The sequence below is a fragment of the Rhinoraja longicauda genome, chromosome 15, assembly GCF_053455715.1.
Source record: "Rhinoraja longicauda isolate Sanriku21f chromosome 15, sRhiLon1.1, whole genome shotgun sequence".
NCBI classification, from domain to species: domain Eukaryota; kingdom Metazoa; phylum Chordata; class Chondrichthyes; order Rajiformes; family Arhynchobatidae; genus Rhinoraja; species Rhinoraja longicauda.
In genome coordinates this window covers 26,502,372-26,519,523 of record NC_135967.1, presented here as the reverse complement: position 1 = coordinate 26,519,523, position 17,152 = coordinate 26,502,372, and the positions used below count along the sequence as shown (strand labels likewise).

Below are 17,152 nucleotides of genomic sequence, written 5' to 3'. Positions count from 1 at the left end.
CTCTTGTGGTAAATGCCTAATATATAAGCAGCTATACACTGTTCTGAAATTCAATGCAATTGACATCAATAGACCATTATATGTTGAATTAGCACCCAGTAGAGATTTTCACAAAACTCCTTCTCTCAAAAATCCTTTCTCTCTTCAAGGTGGACAATGTATGAAATCCTTCATACTTTAAAGGGAAGTCTTTATTCATGAGCACTGAAGCTTTTTTGTGCAGCATCAAGTAAATTCCTCTCTAAATGTTTTCTCCATACATTTGCTATCAATCTGCTGAGCTGAATATGAAATATTTGGTCATTTCACAGCGCAAGAAAACACATTCAATGTTTGTTCAGCACAAATAATTACAATTGAAAAGGCAAGAAAGAAAACTGTCACATATTTGATTCCTCATATTCGTGGTAATTCATGAAGAGTCACATTCTTGACATTGTGATTTCCGCATTGAAGGCAGGCAATATTGCACCCAATGTAAATTCAGTGATACACTCTCTGCAGTGGAATCTCAACCAAGCACCTTTGGAAATGTTCTTAGTCATAAGTGTTTTTGTTATTTGCATTCTTGCATTCTTCTACAGATTCCAGAAATGGACTTGGAAAAGGCAACCCAAATTGGACATAAGAAGACTTTTTTTCTATCCCTTACATATTTTCAGAGTAAAAATGGCACTGTGTCTAACATGTACGAAGGAAAATACACTAGGCTTGATACATCCAACAGATTGTAGTTACTTTGCAAATTATTATTGTGTACTCATTTTTTATGTGTTTTACTTGAGGCCTATACTAGAAAACAATTGCAGGCTTTTAGGACACACAAATGTATGTAGTATCAAGAAAAGCCTTCAACAAATGGGAGTTGTTCGTTCTATCAATATCATCAATAAATCATAAGGCATTGACCATTCCCAACAGTTCAAGACAATTTCATACACAACATTCAAAGATAGCCAATAATTTTTAATCTTTTGGAGCTAACTTCAAACAGTTATCTTTACAATCTCTTTGCCAATATCACTAAAATTCATAATATTGAATTTCACAACCATTTCAATAAGAGTTCCGAGGACTTCAATATCTTGATATACCCTGAATACACATTTTCACCTTCATTTTGTAGCATCTCAATTTCAAATCTTCTGTCTTGTAGTATCCCAAAATACCTTTTAATATTTGAAAAGAATGTATAAAGAACATTCAATCCTTTAAATTGCAACATCTCAAAGCACCTTCTACTCTATCTCACATCCTTTAAACTTTGGCTTGAAAACATCCCAAAAATATCTAATCTTCAGTACTACAGTTATATAAATATCCTGTAAACTTCGATCCTGCCTCAACCAAACACATTCTACCTTCCATCTCACAACATACTCGAGCACATTTTATTAGAAGCCTCATAGCATTGGGCCTTCTGATAATCAGTCATAATCTTTCAATATTGTTTTAAAATATACCAAAGACATATTTCTATCCTTTAGCTTTCTGTTTCAGACTATTTCAGCCACCAATGTTATCATATCATTGAGTCATGGAGTTATATAGCTTTGAAACAGACCCTTTGGCCCAACTTGCACCTGCTAACCAAGATGCCCAATCTAAATTAGTGTCACTTGCTTGGATTTCGCCCATCTCCCACTAAACCTTTCCTATCCATGCACAGGTACCTATCCCAATATCTTTTAAATGTTGTTATTGTACCTGACTCAACCACCTCCTCTGGCTGCTTATAGTAACCACCCTCTCCATGAAAAACTTGCCCCTCAGGTTCTTCTGAGGTCTTTTTCCTCTCACCTCCCTAGTTCATGATTCCACTGTCCTGGGATTAAAAAAAATCTGTGCTTTCACACTATCTATACCTCTTATGATTTTATACACCTCTGTAGATATCCCTCAGTTTCCTGTGCTCTAAGCCCTAGCCTGCCCAACCGTTCTCTAGAGCTTATCCCTCAAGTCCTGGCAACGTAATTCTTCTCTGCGCTCTATCCAGCTTAATGACATCCTTTCTGTATCAGTGTGACCAAACCTCAACATAATATTCCGAGTGCATTCTCACTGGTGTCTTGTACAACTGTGACATAATGTCTCAATGTCTAACTCAATTCCGTGAATAACTTTGAGCTATTCTTTGCAAAATTCCAACGACAATTTCTATATTTTCAAAGATGATATCAAATTTTCTGTACTTCACCATTCCAGTCTGTATCATTGCACAACTAACTTCATATTATGCTGAAGACATCCTTGAGTCTTCTGTCACACGTCTTATGCACACATTCTTATTATTGGTTCTTCAAAAGCTCAAAAACACTACTTAGGTGCTCACTTTCACAAGATTCAAGAAATCACTTTCTAATCTGTTTCATACAATATCCCCTCAAAACTTCAATTTCACAACATGTCCAGACACATTTATCTTCAGTTTTTTAACATTTAAAGACAACTCTTCCAATATGATATGTATTTCAAAAACCATGATATAATAGGGCGTGCAATATCAAGATTGGACCATACCTTCTTTTCAAAAGACAATTTTCAATATTCAGAGTTATAAAATCCAAAGGGAACATTCTACCTAGTAGAAAGATACCTTGGAATTTCATTTCTCACTTTACTCACAAATGCACCTTATAAATCTTTCATATTCTTGCATCCTAAAGACACATTCCACCTGTCAAAATTTAAGAACTCTTTAATCCCTGAATACTAAGACCAGAATTTTTAATGACAAGGTGCAAAGAAGTATAAATTTCCTGTTTCCAACTAAACTCATCAATGAATTTACTAGGACAATGCAATATATTATTAAGTACATTTTCAGGTGTTGAAAGTACAGTTTATGTTATTTTTCCTATTTCCTCCTTTGGTGATGAGATCTTACCACAGAATGCATACTTTTTGATAAATTCACAACTTCATGAAGATGTTTTTAATCTGATGAATGAAAAGTTTTTATATTTTATCCAAAGTTTTTCTCAGCATCCTTTATCGAACCTGTTCTTGATTTAGATTCTACCTTAGCTATTTGATGGTTCCTTGAATAAGAAAACCCCTCAGATACCCATAAATCCTCTTGCCCCACAAATTTCCACAAAATATTCCGCATTCATTAATTCTCACTTGTACTGCTGAAATATTTTCTGATGAACAATTTCTACTATAAAATCATGTTTATATTAGGACTGTAAGTGGCTTTTTGGTGACTCAAGAAATAAAAGACAAAGTGAGTTTCTTTGCTTTGGTCATCTCAGAGTTGGAAGTTCGGGTTATTGATTACTAGTCTCACAAAACTAGGAGTTCACTAAGTAATTGAGATCCTACTAAATCCAAGACCTTTGTATCTCTTCCAGAACCTGCAGGACTCAAATGGTTATACCCTGTGCAGGGTTATGCTTTTACACGAGCTCCAGTGAAGGTGAGCTGGTTCCAGCAGGATTAAATCAAAGATAGACACAAAATGCTGGAGTAACTCAGCAGCATCTCTGGAGAGAAGGAATGGGTGACGTTTCGGTTCGAGACCCTTCTTCAGACTGATTCATTCAGATGTCTTCCATCATTTGTGTGCTCTCCTCAAGTCATTGGAGGATTCACCTGAAGGAAACATAAAAAGGAAGGGAAATCTTTCTTGAAAACTATACTTTTATTGCCTCTCATTTAGCTTTCCCAGGGGTCTTGGTGATGCAAAATATTACTCACAATTAACATCAATGAAAACATAAACAGTGCAATCTTGATATAATGTGCTCCCTCCCCCCACTCACCATCAACAACACCACAGTCACATCTGTGAAGTCATTTAAGTTCCTTGGAACTATCATCTCCAAGGACCTCAAATGGGAGGCCACCATTGACTGCACAGTTAAAAAGGCCCAACAGAGGATGTACTTACTGCGGCTGCTGAGGAAACACAATCTGCCACAGGCAATGATGGTGCAGTTTTATACTGCTATCATAGAGTCTGTCCTCACCTTCTCCATCATGGTCTGGTTTGGCTCAGCCACCAAGCATGACATCCGGAGGCTGCAGCACATCGTTTGATCACCCGAGAAGGTTGCTGGCTGCAACCTTCCCCCCATCGACGAACTGTACACTGCCAGGGCCAGGAAGCGAGCAGGTAAGATCATCTCTGACCCCTCTCACCCTGGCCACAATCTCTGAACCACTTCTCTCTGGAAGGCGACTCCAGACTATCAAAGCCTCCACAGCCAGATATAAAAATAGCTATTTTTCCACGAGCAGTAGCTCTGCCCAACAACCAAAAGTCTGTAGCCTCCTTTTGCTCTGCTATTTTATTTCATTCTTCACATATGTAAATTATAATGTTTTATTCTTAATTGTTTACTGTATGTGATGTTGTTACTTGCAAGCAAAGCACCAAGGCAAATTCCTTGTATGTATACATACTTGGCTAATAAAATGTATTCAATTCAATTCAATTCAATTCAATTACTTTGCAGTTTTGAATAATGGAGATTATTACGTGCCCCAACACAGGAATTAGGTAAATATTAACTCCATTGAGAATATGGTTAGCTTATAAGATGGGTGTTCAGGTCAGCCCCAACACTTGTGTAATATCGAGGTTCCAATGTATTATTTTCCATCTACTTTTGCACTTAGACTCCCCACCGGTTGGAGTTGCAAAACTCTGTCACAATGTGATACCTGCAAGCCTGCACTCTTTTCTCACAGAGTTCATGATCTAGACATGTTAAAATGGGAAGGCACTGAATGGAGAGGGAAGATTTCCCATGGAAGAAGGAAAGAATGAAGAGTGAGTCACTCATACACCTTACAGCTGCCATTTTCAGAATCATATTGTTTGAGAAAGTCAACCACCTGCTACCTAGATTGTGAGTGAAGGAGTCTGAAGAAATGGGATAATCTGAATATTGGGCTGTGACAACAGAAGCTGCACTTGTCTACACCTGTCAACTATAGACATGTGGATAGGAAATTATTCAGCTATTAAAACACGCATTAAACTGCAGCCATGTTGGGGACCCGTACCAATTTGCTCAAATACTTCTCAAATACTTCTGGACAAAGAAGTATTTTTGTAAAGTTATCGGTTATCGCTGGTTAGCGTGGACTCAGTGGGTGAGTGCTACGAAAAGGTGCTGAGGTAGAATATAAGCCATGATATAGATAAATGGCAGAGTATTCATGAAGGGTCCTATGACCTACTCTTATTCCAATTTCTTATGTTGTGATCAATAAATCAAAAGTTATTTTCAATTTAAAATGCAGGGAATTGGAACTTGTGGTTTTATGTTTTTGATAGCATGACCTGCTTGAAATCATTGTTAACCTTTGTAAATCCAGGGGACTTGGTGCACAAACAATACCTCATAAATGATTTTAAAATATTCATCAATTTACTTCCTTTCAACCCAATATTTGATGCTAACGTATTTTGTCCTTTGGGCCATTCGATTCTTTGACCTTTAAATTTACCAAAATAAATGACATAAATGAGAGAACGTTCAAGTATTTCATTTTACTTAATGTGTTTAACGAATCAACCCCTGCCCTCCCACACCTCATTCTTCAATCCATGCTCCAATTAATTTAAATATTACAATTTTGTGCAATTATTACAGTGAAGTTGTACAAAAATTGTCAGGAAATATGCACAGGGCAACAAACAGAGGAACTATAGAATTGTTGTAACACAGAAGGTGATCATTTGGTTCCCATTGACTGTAACCTTTTCTCATCCCTCCATCCAATTCCCCCTTGATAGTCCTGTTCATCCTGTCCCTGTGTAAAAATACTTTTTATCACATACCCATTATATCCTATGCCTCAATTTGTAAATCTTTCACTCCTGGTTCTTGAAACATCCACCAATGGGAACATCTACCATCTTTTTACACTATATATTCTTCTTCACTCATTCGAGAACTATCTAACGATTGGCTCATTCATAAAATGATGTATGTTCTTCATTCATTATATATTTTTATGCTCTGGAGAAGGACTTACCTTTGGGGGAAGGAAATGAGTTCCTAAGCTGTTCCATTACATCCTCCAGATGCAGCACCATATCTTGGGAAATAACTTGACTGTCTTTTCCACCTAGGAGAGTATACAATCCATGGAAGTCGAAACTGACAGGTGTCATGACAACATGAGGCATGGTTTTCATTTTATTTTTTATTCCAAGAATTCCAATAATTCTAGGGAACATGAAATGGAATGAAGACAGCTAGGATATGAAAGACGTTTTGTGAAAACGACCAGCGGTCATTCACAAAGAGTCACAGAAAATGCTAATCTTGTTTTGTTGAAGGTGCCAGAATGAACAGACCACACAAACGACTCTGCACCATTGCCAGCCCATTTGATACCTCCATACCATCATTGATCCTCTTTATCTCAATGACTCTGAATTCTGGTTTAGGGTGGGAGCTGATCGTAAATCTTGCCCTCCCAGTACTAGCAAATGTATAACATGCAAATGTGATCCATTTCAAAATGGCTGTGGCCTTTGTGCACCATACTCTGCTAATAGTTAATACTTTCAACACAAATCTTAATCTACTTTGAAATTGTTATTGAAATAATAATAAATCTTCATGCCAGAATATAACAGCTTTTTACTTCAAATCCAATTACGTGTTTAAAAAGATGATTCAATTGGTTTGATAACATTTTCCTCTGATTGGAAGAAATCCAGGGGAAGGAGAAACAAATTTATAAATGTTTCAAGATAAGAAATAAAGAACTCCTTTTCACTACAGAGGTTGAAAATCTCGGCCACCCCCACAAAAGCTTGTTGATGCTCGGTATAATACAATTGTCCGGTCTTGAAATTGAAGGAACTCAGATGTTGGTGTAAACCGAAAATAGACATTAAAAGCTGCAGTAACTCAACGGGACAGGCAGCATCTCTGGAGAAAAGGAATAGGTGATGTTTCTGGGTCAGAACCCTTCTTCTGACAGATACATTTTAGTTAGATGAATGCATTAAAAGGATATGGAGAAAAGGTGGACAAATAGATGAGACACAGGTCAATGAAGATCCAATTGAATAAGATCTAACTAAATAAGGAAAGAAGCATAAGGCTGTGAACTCCTGTTATCCTGCTCCTATAACAAACAGCTGCACTTAATTATAATCAAATGGTTACCTTCAAACATCTATTCATGGTTATCTAGTAATATAAAAGATTTATAGCATTGGAAATTAGTGCTGGTGCTTGTAGTCCCAACAGTCTGCTTTGTGTTATTTCTTGCACACGGATCTGATGCAAGAATGCACCAAAGTCACACCACATGTCTCACTCAGTTCTTAATGGCATACTTACACATATAGCTGACAGTGACGTTAATAGGTGATCAATTAATGTGCTCAAATTATATTTGTTAGTCTGTTCACTGGAGAACTTATACAAGAATAATACATACAACAAGAAACCCAGAGAGAATAAAATATATGGCAGCATGATATTGCTGTTGATGTATTTTTCACATAACACCCTCACCTGCTTTCTCAGATACTGGGCTGTTCCTATCGAGTTTTTCTTGGTTGGTACCAGAGTGACGGGAAACTGAGGAAGTAGAAGAGGTTGGTGATCCATTTCTCTCAGGCTCTTGCGGCTGCCAATTGATAAGGAACACACTGTCACCAAAAGATGCATCCTGTGGTTCAGTAATTGGACTAGTCAAACAATCAGTTGAACGTTTGCCAAAAGAGGCAGACTTAGATCATAATTTAGTTTATGAAAATCTGAAGCTCTTCACCATTTGCTGATAATTTATAATTACCAAAACATTAATGAAATAAATGGACATGGTTTACAAGCAATTAATACCACATTGGGCGTGAAATTATTTTGAACGAATACAGACACTCAATATATTCTTATGAAATGAATTTGTCTGATATTTTACGTAGGCTTTCACCCATTCGTATTAACATTATGCTGGACTTTGTTATGCAAAATGAAGTTGGCATGGAGCTAATAGCTTGAAAAATTAAAGAGATCGATGGTAGGTCCTTTAAAGAGGGGTGAGAGGCAGATTTGAAGGATAGGTGAACAATGTAAGAAAGGGAATGGTTTTCGCAGGAAAATAGGAGCAGGAATTGGCCATGGGGCCCTCAAGTCTGCCTGCCATCAATGTGATCATGGTTAATCAATGCTGGTCTCAACTCATCTTCATTGCCAGTTTTCCATAACCCTCAATTCATGATCTTTCAAATATTTATCTTTCTTCATTTTAAATATCTGACCTAATCACCAGGCCACCCCATCTGCAGTGATACAACACCCTGTGAGAGAAGGTAGACACAAAATGCTGGAGTAACTCAGCGGGTCAGGCAGCATCTCGGAAGAGAAGGAATGGGTGATGTTTTGGGTCGAGATCCTTCTTCAGACTGATGTCAGGGGAGGGGGTGGGACAATGATAGGATGTAGTAGGAGACAGGAAGACTACTGGGAGAACTGGGAAGGGGGAGGGCATAGAGAGGGGAAGCAGAGACTACCTGAAGTTAGAGAAGTCAATGTTCATACCGCTGGGGTGTAAACTGCCCAAGCGAAATATGAGGTTCTGTTCCTCCAATTTGTGCTGGGCCTCACTCTGACAATGGAGGAGGCCCAGGACAGAAAGGTCAGATTGGGAATGGGAGGGGGAGTTGAAGTGCTGAGCCACCGGGAGATTAGGTTCGTTGAGATGGACTGAGCGGAGGTGTTCAGCGAAACAATCGCCGAACCTGCGCTTGGTCTCGCCGATGTAGAGAAGTTGACATCTGGAACATCGGATACAACAGATGAGGTTGGAGGAGGTGCAGGTGAACCTCTGCCTCACCTGGAAAGACTGTGAGAGAAGATATTTCTACACGCCTCAGTTTTAATGACTGGCTCCTTATTTTCTAACTATGTTAACTATGTTAACTATGTTAACTATGTTTCTAACTATAGCGGAGTCAGGGGGTATGGGGAGAAAGCAGGAACAGGGTGCTGATTGAGAATGATCAGCCATGATCACATTGAAAAGTGGTGCTGGCTTGAAGGGCCAAATGGCCTACTCCTGCACCTATTGTCTATTGTCCCCTTATTCATGACTCTCCCAGTGAAAACATCTCAATTTCTACCTTGTTATTCCCAACTGGGGATCTTATATATTTAAATAAGGTACCAGTGTTTTCTTCTAAACTGCAAGGAATACAGATCCAATTCATCATCTGTTGATTGGATAACCCTCTCAGCCCTGGAATTAGCCAGGTGAATCTCCTTTGGACTGCCTCCAATGCTATCATATCTTTATTTTAGAGAAGGGGGATGAAAACCATGTGCAGTATTCCAGGTATGGCCTCTTCCACAACTTGTACAACTATAACAACATCTCCCTATACTTAAACTCTAACCCCTTCACACTAAAGGCCATAATGTAATTTGGCTTCTTAACTACTTGTTAGACTTGGAATGTCATCTCACACAGATACCAGGGCAATCAGCAGTTAAATGAGTTGAGGAGCTGCACAGCATGGAAACAGGCCCTTCGGCCTATCTTGTCCATGTCAATTTAATTGGTATTCTGGGCGTCCCTTTTGCTTGCATTTCACCCGTATCTCTCTTACCCCTTCCAATCCATCTATTAATATTTTGGGGGAAAAGTGATGGGACGGGGAAGTTTCTGGAAGCTGTGCTCTGGGAGACAACAGCTTCCATTGTCTGGGAGATGGGCTCCTGCCTTCTAGTAACCTGGTGTCACTACCCCATCCCTCGTGCTCCCACAGTGATGAACCACCTTTTGGCTTATCCTGGGGGAGGAGGGATTGGCAGTGCGCACAGGTGTGAACAAGATGGGCAGCCGCTCAGTGGGGATCTGGGACACACTTGCGCGATTTGGTGAATAGGATTGAGGGAGGTTAAAGAAGAACAAAGAACAAGAGGCTTTGGCAACATAAGAGTGATATACTGGTTCAGCACAGGGTGCTGAGGAAAAGGGGTGGGATGGCAGTGGTGTTGGTGGGACTGCGATAGGTGGGGGAGGGAAGCCACAGAGGCAACTAAACCAATGGATGAAAACCTTACAGAGAAAGCTATCCACTTGCTTTTGCATCTATAATTGGAGGTGAGGATGAAGGGAGAAATAAGGGTATTGGCTTCACTTTGCTCATGGTCTCTGAAGTAACCCTTGATTTTGCATTGTAAAAATAAGGAACTGCAGATGCTGGTTTACACAAAAGGACACAAAGTGCTGGAGTAACTCAGCAAGTCAGGGAGCATCTTTGGGGAATGTGGGTAGGTGACATTAAGAAGAAGGGTCCCGAGTTGAAACATCACCCATCCATGTTCTCCAGAGATGCTGTCTGACCTGCTGAGTTTCTCCAGCATTTGTGTCCTCATGGTTGTGCATTGTTATGATATATCATATGCATGTAATGTATGGTACGAGAGATTGAACGACCTAATAAAGTCCACGCATGCGCAAGAGTCATATATGGAAAACATGTCTCCAAACATGGTGGTGCCTTGGAAAATCGCATTTTCTGCCGCAACCTGAAAGTCCCGGCTAGGACAGTTGGCAGCTAAGGACTCGCGCAATTGTCAAGCGCCGATGGATAGGTGCGTGAGCAGGATTCAAGGCAAAGAAAGAGTCATTCCAGCCGCCCAACGACATGACTACGCCAGGGGAAGTGCAGACGACCGTTCAGCAGCACGCTGAGACGGGTGCTAGGGACGAAGGGACTGGCGACCAGCAGCCCACGCAGCTAGCAACCGGTCGCACTCCACAGCACGCTACTGGTCCATGGTGAGCGGTATACTACCACCGACCACATTGACCATCAATCTTGGAGTGATTGAGGGTTGCAAAACATGGTGATAGAAGTGGACAAACTACAGCATGGTTGCACAGCTAGACAGGCAAACCTCAGCCTACCAGACGGCATTGTTTCTCCATACAATTGGCCCGTCAGGACTTGAGATTGACAACAGTTTCATGTTCGCCAGTGACGAGGAGAGCCATGAACAGGCCGAGATCATTCACGCGTTCGAGACCTACGCCATTGGCGAGAAGAATGAGACTAATGAGCCGTACTTCTTCAACAAGAGACAGCAAGAAGCAGGTGAGAACTTTGAGTCGTTTCTCGCTAGCCTGAGAACACGAGCAAAATCCTGTAATTACATGACGGACAGCTTGCTCCGTGACAAGATCGTGCTTGGCATAAGCGACTAGCAGACGAGGAAGCGTTTGCTGCAAGAGAGGAGGCTCACTCTCAGCGGCTGTATTGACATCTGTAAGAGTGCCTGGAAACAATTAAATCTTACTTTAAAGCTGAGTAAATTATCTGCTTTCCTCCCTATTGCGAATAACCCTTCTTTTAAACCGTCTGTCTTAGATAGAGGATTTGCTCAATGGAAAAGTTATGGAATTAAAAGGTTGGGAGATCTTTATCATAAGGGAACTTTTCTTTCTTTTCAGGATTTACAGCAAAAGTACGGATTACATGTTAATAATTATTTTAGATATTTACAACTTAGAGATTATGTAAAATTACACATGCAAGAATATAAATTTAGAGGTCCAGAAACTCTTGATGTATGCCTGAATCGACATTATAATTCAAATAAATTAATATCCTTTATTTATAATACTCTCCTAGATACTGACATTCCGTCATCAGAATCATATAGACGAGCATGGGAGGACGAATTGAACCAACTCATAATGCAAGATATATGGGATGAAAGTTTACAACATATACACCAATGTTCATTAAATACTAGACATTCATTAATACAATTTAAAATAATTCTTGGATTACATTATTCGAAGACGAAATTAAATAGGATTTTTCCTAGTATCTCTCCTATTTGTGATAAATGTCAATTTCAAGAAGCTAATTTAACTCATATTTTCGTAACTTGCATAAAAATGCAAAATTTCTGGTTGGATATTTTAAAAATAGTTTCTAAAGTTATCAACAAGCAATTGGATATGGATCCAAAATTAATTATATTAGGATTATCAGAACATACTACAAACTTTACAACAAGTCAGGTACATTTCCTTGATTACAGTTTAATAACTGCGAAAAAATTAATACTTAAATTTTGGAAAAAAACAATAACCCCCACAATTAAAATGTGGACTACGGAAATGACAGAGACCCTGCATTTGGAAAAAATAAGATTTGCCTTAATTGACAAACCTGATTTATTTTTTTAAATATGGTCTCCATTTATTGAATTTTTAGAAAAGTAAATGGTTTGACACAGGACTAAAATAAAAAATTTAAATTAAAAGTTGAAACTTGAGTTTAGGGTTAGATGTACAACTGTAGTTATTGTCTCCCGGATCTACCCCCTTTAATTTTTATAGTTATACCTTTTAAAAAAAAAAAATTATTCTCTCTTCCCAATAGTTTATAGTTTTTTTTTCTTTCTTCTTTATTTTTTATTTTCTCTCTTTAAAAATTTAAAAATTGAAGCTATGTAAGAACTTTGTAACAAATTTGTTTTTTATTTCTATCTGTACATATGCTTTTCAAAAAAAAAAAAAAAAAAATTTAAAAAAAGAGTGCCGAGACTGCTGAGTCACAACTCCAAGCTTTCACCGACGGTGGAAGTCGCAAGTCTGCTGCCACTGTCCACAAAATCAGACAGCCGAGCGGCAAGAGAGGCGCTGCTGTGCACCATCCACACAAGCAAAGCAGTTGGGCTAAGCCAAAGAAAAGCCAAGGCAAGCACAAGCAGGAAGCGAAAGCATGCAAGCGTGCAAGTATTGTGGCAAGGAGCATGCACGGGACAAACAGCAGTGTCCAGCCCACGGACAGACGTGGAAGGCATGTGGCAGTCGCAACCACTTTGCCAAAGTGTGTAGAAAGAGGAAAGTGCACAAAGTGGACGACCAGGCTGGCAGTGACACGAGCACTGAGTTCATCGATAATATCACGCTCACAATTAACACTGTGCAGCCTAGAGATGATGTCTACGCATCGATGCTTGTCAATGGGAAGCAGGTCGACTTCCAATTGGACAGTGGAGCGAGCGTGAACATCTTGCCACGCAGATATTTCCATGGCATAGACCACACACTTGTCCCATGTCAAAAGAAGCTCATGATGTGGAATAAGACGAAGATGGACACGGAAGGAGTTTGCTGGGTTAAGCTGCTCAACCCCAAGACAAACCGCAAATATTCTGTAGAGTTCATTGTGGTCACTGATGACTTCACGCCGCTGCTAGGGAGCAAAGCTAGTCAGCGAATGAATTTGATCACAGTGAATGACGACAGTTTTCGCCATGTACACACATCGTCTATCGTAAAGGAGAAAGTGTGTAAGGCTGAAGAACGCTATGCAGAGGTGTTCGACGGTGCACTGGGAGAGCTGCTCAGTGAAGCCCACCTGTAGATTGACGAGGAAGCTCAACCCACAGTCTTACCGTCACGGCGTTTACCTCACGCAATAAAACAGAAGGTGAAGACGGAGCTAGAGCGCATGGTAGAGCATCATGTGATCGCACCGGTTCGTGGTCGCAGAGAAAAAGAATGGCGATCTCCGTGTGTACATTGATCCACGACCACTAAACAAAGCGTTAAAGCGCGAACACTATCTGCTCCCAATTATTGAGGACATCTTGCCAGATCTCGATCAAGCAAGATCCAGTAAGCTGGACATGAGCTCAGCTTTCTGGCAGGAAAAGCTAGACGAAGAGTCTAGCAATCTAACGACGTTCAACACGCCTTTCGGTCGTTATCGGTGGCGCCGACTGCCATTCGGTACAAGTGTATTGTCTGAAATCTTCCAGTGAAGATTACATCAAGCGCTCGAAGGGCTACCTGGAGAGATCTGCGTCGCAGATGACATCCTCGTCTATGTTAAAGGAGAGGTAATGGAAGACACGATCATCGACCACGACTCGAAGCTCGAGCAGTTGCTTCAGCGATGCGTACAGCAACACATAAAACTCAACAGAGACAAGTCTGTCTTCAGAGCTACCGAGATACCCTTCTTAGGACACGTGATCACTAGCACAGGACTGCAACCCAACCCCAAAAAGGTTGCCGATGTCGTCAACATACCAGCACCCTCAGATGTGCAGGTTGTGCAGAGGCTAGTTGGATTCGTCAACTACCTGAACCATTTTCTACCCAGCCTGTCTGATACCCTAGGTCCCATCAGACATCTGGCGAGACCAGACATAGCATGGGAATGGTCTGCTGAGCAGGAAAATGCGATGTCCAAGATCAGACAGATGGTGTCTGAAGCACCAATCTTAGTGTACTACAATCCCAAGGAGGAGCTGACGAATCAGTGTGATGTGAGCAACACAGGACTGGGGGCAGCCTTACTTCAAAAGAGACGTCCCATTGCGTATGCGAAAAAGAGCAATAACCGACATTGAATCACGATATGCTTCGATCGAGAAGGAGATGCTTGCTGTGGTATTCACAATGGAGCGGTTTCATCAATACACATTTGGTCGTTTCACCAGCGTGATCAGCGATCACAAGCCGCTTGGCATGATGGCGAAGAAGCCGCTAGTGAAAGCACTGAAGCGTCTGCAAGGAATGCTACTCTGCCTACAGAGCTATGATTTCAACATCAGCTGCTGTCAGGGGAAGCTCATGTATCTTGCAGATACACTGTCACATGCAGTTAGCGGTACTCCGAGCAGAGAGCAAGCATTCGAGGAGGTCAACATGGTATCACACTTGACAATTCGCGATGAGCGTCTCGAGCAAATTTGTGATTAAACAGCGAAAGAAGACACGCTACAGATGCTGAAACGCGCCATCATCAGCGGTTGGCCTAGTGAACGCGATACGCTACCAGATCAGCTCATGCCTTACTACAGCTGTAGGGATGAGCTCGCAGTCCAAGATGGTTTGATCTTCAAGGACGAGCGTGTGATCATACCGCTAAGCTTACGCAGAGACATGAAAGAAAAGATACACTCTTCACATCTGGGTATCGAAGGCTGCCTACGACGAGCACACAAATTACTATTCTGGCCTGGCATGAGTAGCGACATCAAGCAGTATATCGCTGCAAGTGATGCGTGCCGCACCTATGAAGCGAGCCAGCAAAAAGAGTCGCTTATGAGTCATGAGCTAGCGACTAGGCCACGGGAGAAAGTCGGCACAGATCTCTTCTCATGGGACAGGACAGATTATCTCGCCACCGCCAACTAACATAGCAACTTCTTTGTAGACCGGCTGAGAGACACGAGCAGTCTAACTGTAATTCGCAAGTTGAAAACTCATTTCGCGAGATACGGTAGCCCGACACAAGTTGTGAGCGATAACGGACTGCAGTTCACATCAATCGCATTTCAGCAGTTCGCGAGAGAATTGGATTTTGAGCACCTGTGCAGCAGTCCCGGTAATAGCAAAGCGAACGGGAAAGCAGAATCAGCCGTCAAAACATCGATGCGAATCACGACGAAGAGCAACAAATCGCAATCCGACCCCTACCTAGCGATTACGATGTTGGATCATCGTAATACACCTTTGCAAGGGCTGAGCACAAGTCCCGCTCAGTGCCTCATGAATCGTCACACACGTACACTTCTGCCTACGACGGCATGTCTACTTGAACCCAGAGCAGTACACGATCACGAACGCGTGAAGCAGCACTTTCAGCAGCAAGCTGACAATTACAAGTCAGGTAAATACCTTTCCCCACTTCACGAAGGGGATACAGTGCGAATGCAACCCCTCGTACAAGGAAAGAAGAGTTGGGAGAAAGCCATCGTTTCTCGCCAGCTTGATGAGCGTTCATATGTGGTTCAGACCACTTCTGGCATCTACCGTTGCAATCGCGTACATCTCCGCAAGACCCGTGAAAATCCACCAGACGTGCACGCCAACACGCGAAGCACTGCCAGACCATCAATGACCAGAGCGCGTCTACAACACCGATCCCAACTAACGCGACACAGGCGTTTAAACAACAGCCAGCGCTTACTGAAGAGAAAACAGCTACAAAGCAAGCTGACAAAAACAGACATGAACAAAACAATGAAAACTCGTTCAGGTCGCACAGTGAAACTGCCAAAGTATCTCAGAGACTTTGTGACACATTGATTTTGTCATTATCAATTGTTATATTTGATCATGCATGTTTTCATAAATGACATGTTCAGGTGTACTGTGCAAGTGGTACATCGAGTTGCATTTTTTTTCATGCAAGCCAACACGAAAAAAAAAGTCGGGCAAATGTTATTTTTGTGAGAAAGACATTCATGAATGCTATAGTTGAGTTCATTTAAATGACTAAATGAAACGGACATGGAAAAAGAAAGGTACTTTTACTTTTAAAAAAAGTTTTTTTTCTCACTGGACAGATATATGCCTAGCGAGCATACATTGTACATCTGACAGTTTTTCTCTTTTGGAAAAGGGGGGGATGTTATGATATATCATATGCATGTAATGTATGTTACGAGAGATTGAACGACTTAATAAAGTCCACGCATGCGCGTGAGTCATGAATGGAAAACATGTCTCCAAACATCATTGTTCTTTAAATATGTTGAATATTCTCAGTCATCATGCAAATAAGGTAAGAGTTCATGTGCAATACAGTTCTCATAATTAATTATTTTGCATCCTACAGTAGGAAAGTAAATTGTATGTAACAAGGATGTGAAGCCAATCTTTGGCAGAACTCTCTTAACCTGCAAGTTTCATGGAAGATAACAAACCAAGCTGGGAAACCACCAGAGGGCAGCAAGCAACACATCTCAACAAGCTTTTGTAGATATAGAACATTCTGTTTAATTGTGCATGCTTTACCTTCAAGGGACACTGAAGTGTTTCACTGAATGTTATTGAACAGAGCAAGGAGCTTGATACTAAAAACTACAGTGATGAGAAGTTGAGGTTGATTAGTCATGAGGAAAGAGAACTAACAATGAACATGAAGCCATTTAAATTGTGTAGGAAGGAACTACAGATGCTGATTTAAACCGAAGATACACAAAATGCTGGAGTAATTCAGCGGGACAGGCAGCATCTCTGGAGGGAAGGAATGGGTGGTGTTTCGGGTCGAGGTCTTAAGAAGGGTCTCGACACGAAACGTCACCCATTCCTTCTCTCCAGAGATGCTGCCTGTCCTGCTGAGTTACTCCAGCATTTTGTGTTTAAGCCATTTAAATTTGTTAGTGCAAAATGGAAAACAAGC

The 17,152-nt window shown here is 40.9% G+C and overlaps 1 protein-coding gene across 5 annotated transcripts in view; it reads right to left on the bottom strand.

Annotated features, from left to right (window-relative positions):
- Window positions 1–17,152, bottom strand: part of drp2 (dystrophin related protein 2) — a 299,384-nt gene that overhangs the window by 6,601 nt on the left and 275,631 nt on the right. For 3 of the 5 annotated variants that reach the window (XM_078412317.1, XM_078412318.1, XM_078412321.1), the window contains 2 exons: window positions 7,497–7,611; window positions 5,995–6,087 (listed from right to left, as the gene is read on the bottom strand). In XM_078412317.1, the coding sequence (XP_078268443.1) occupies window positions 5,995–6,087; window positions 7,497–7,611 (208 nt within the window). Of the gene's footprint in view, window positions 3,598–5,994; window positions 6,088–7,496; window positions 7,612–17,152 lie in introns of all 5 variants that reach the window. The other 2 variants (XM_078412320.1, XM_078412319.1) reach the window with 2 other exon arrangements.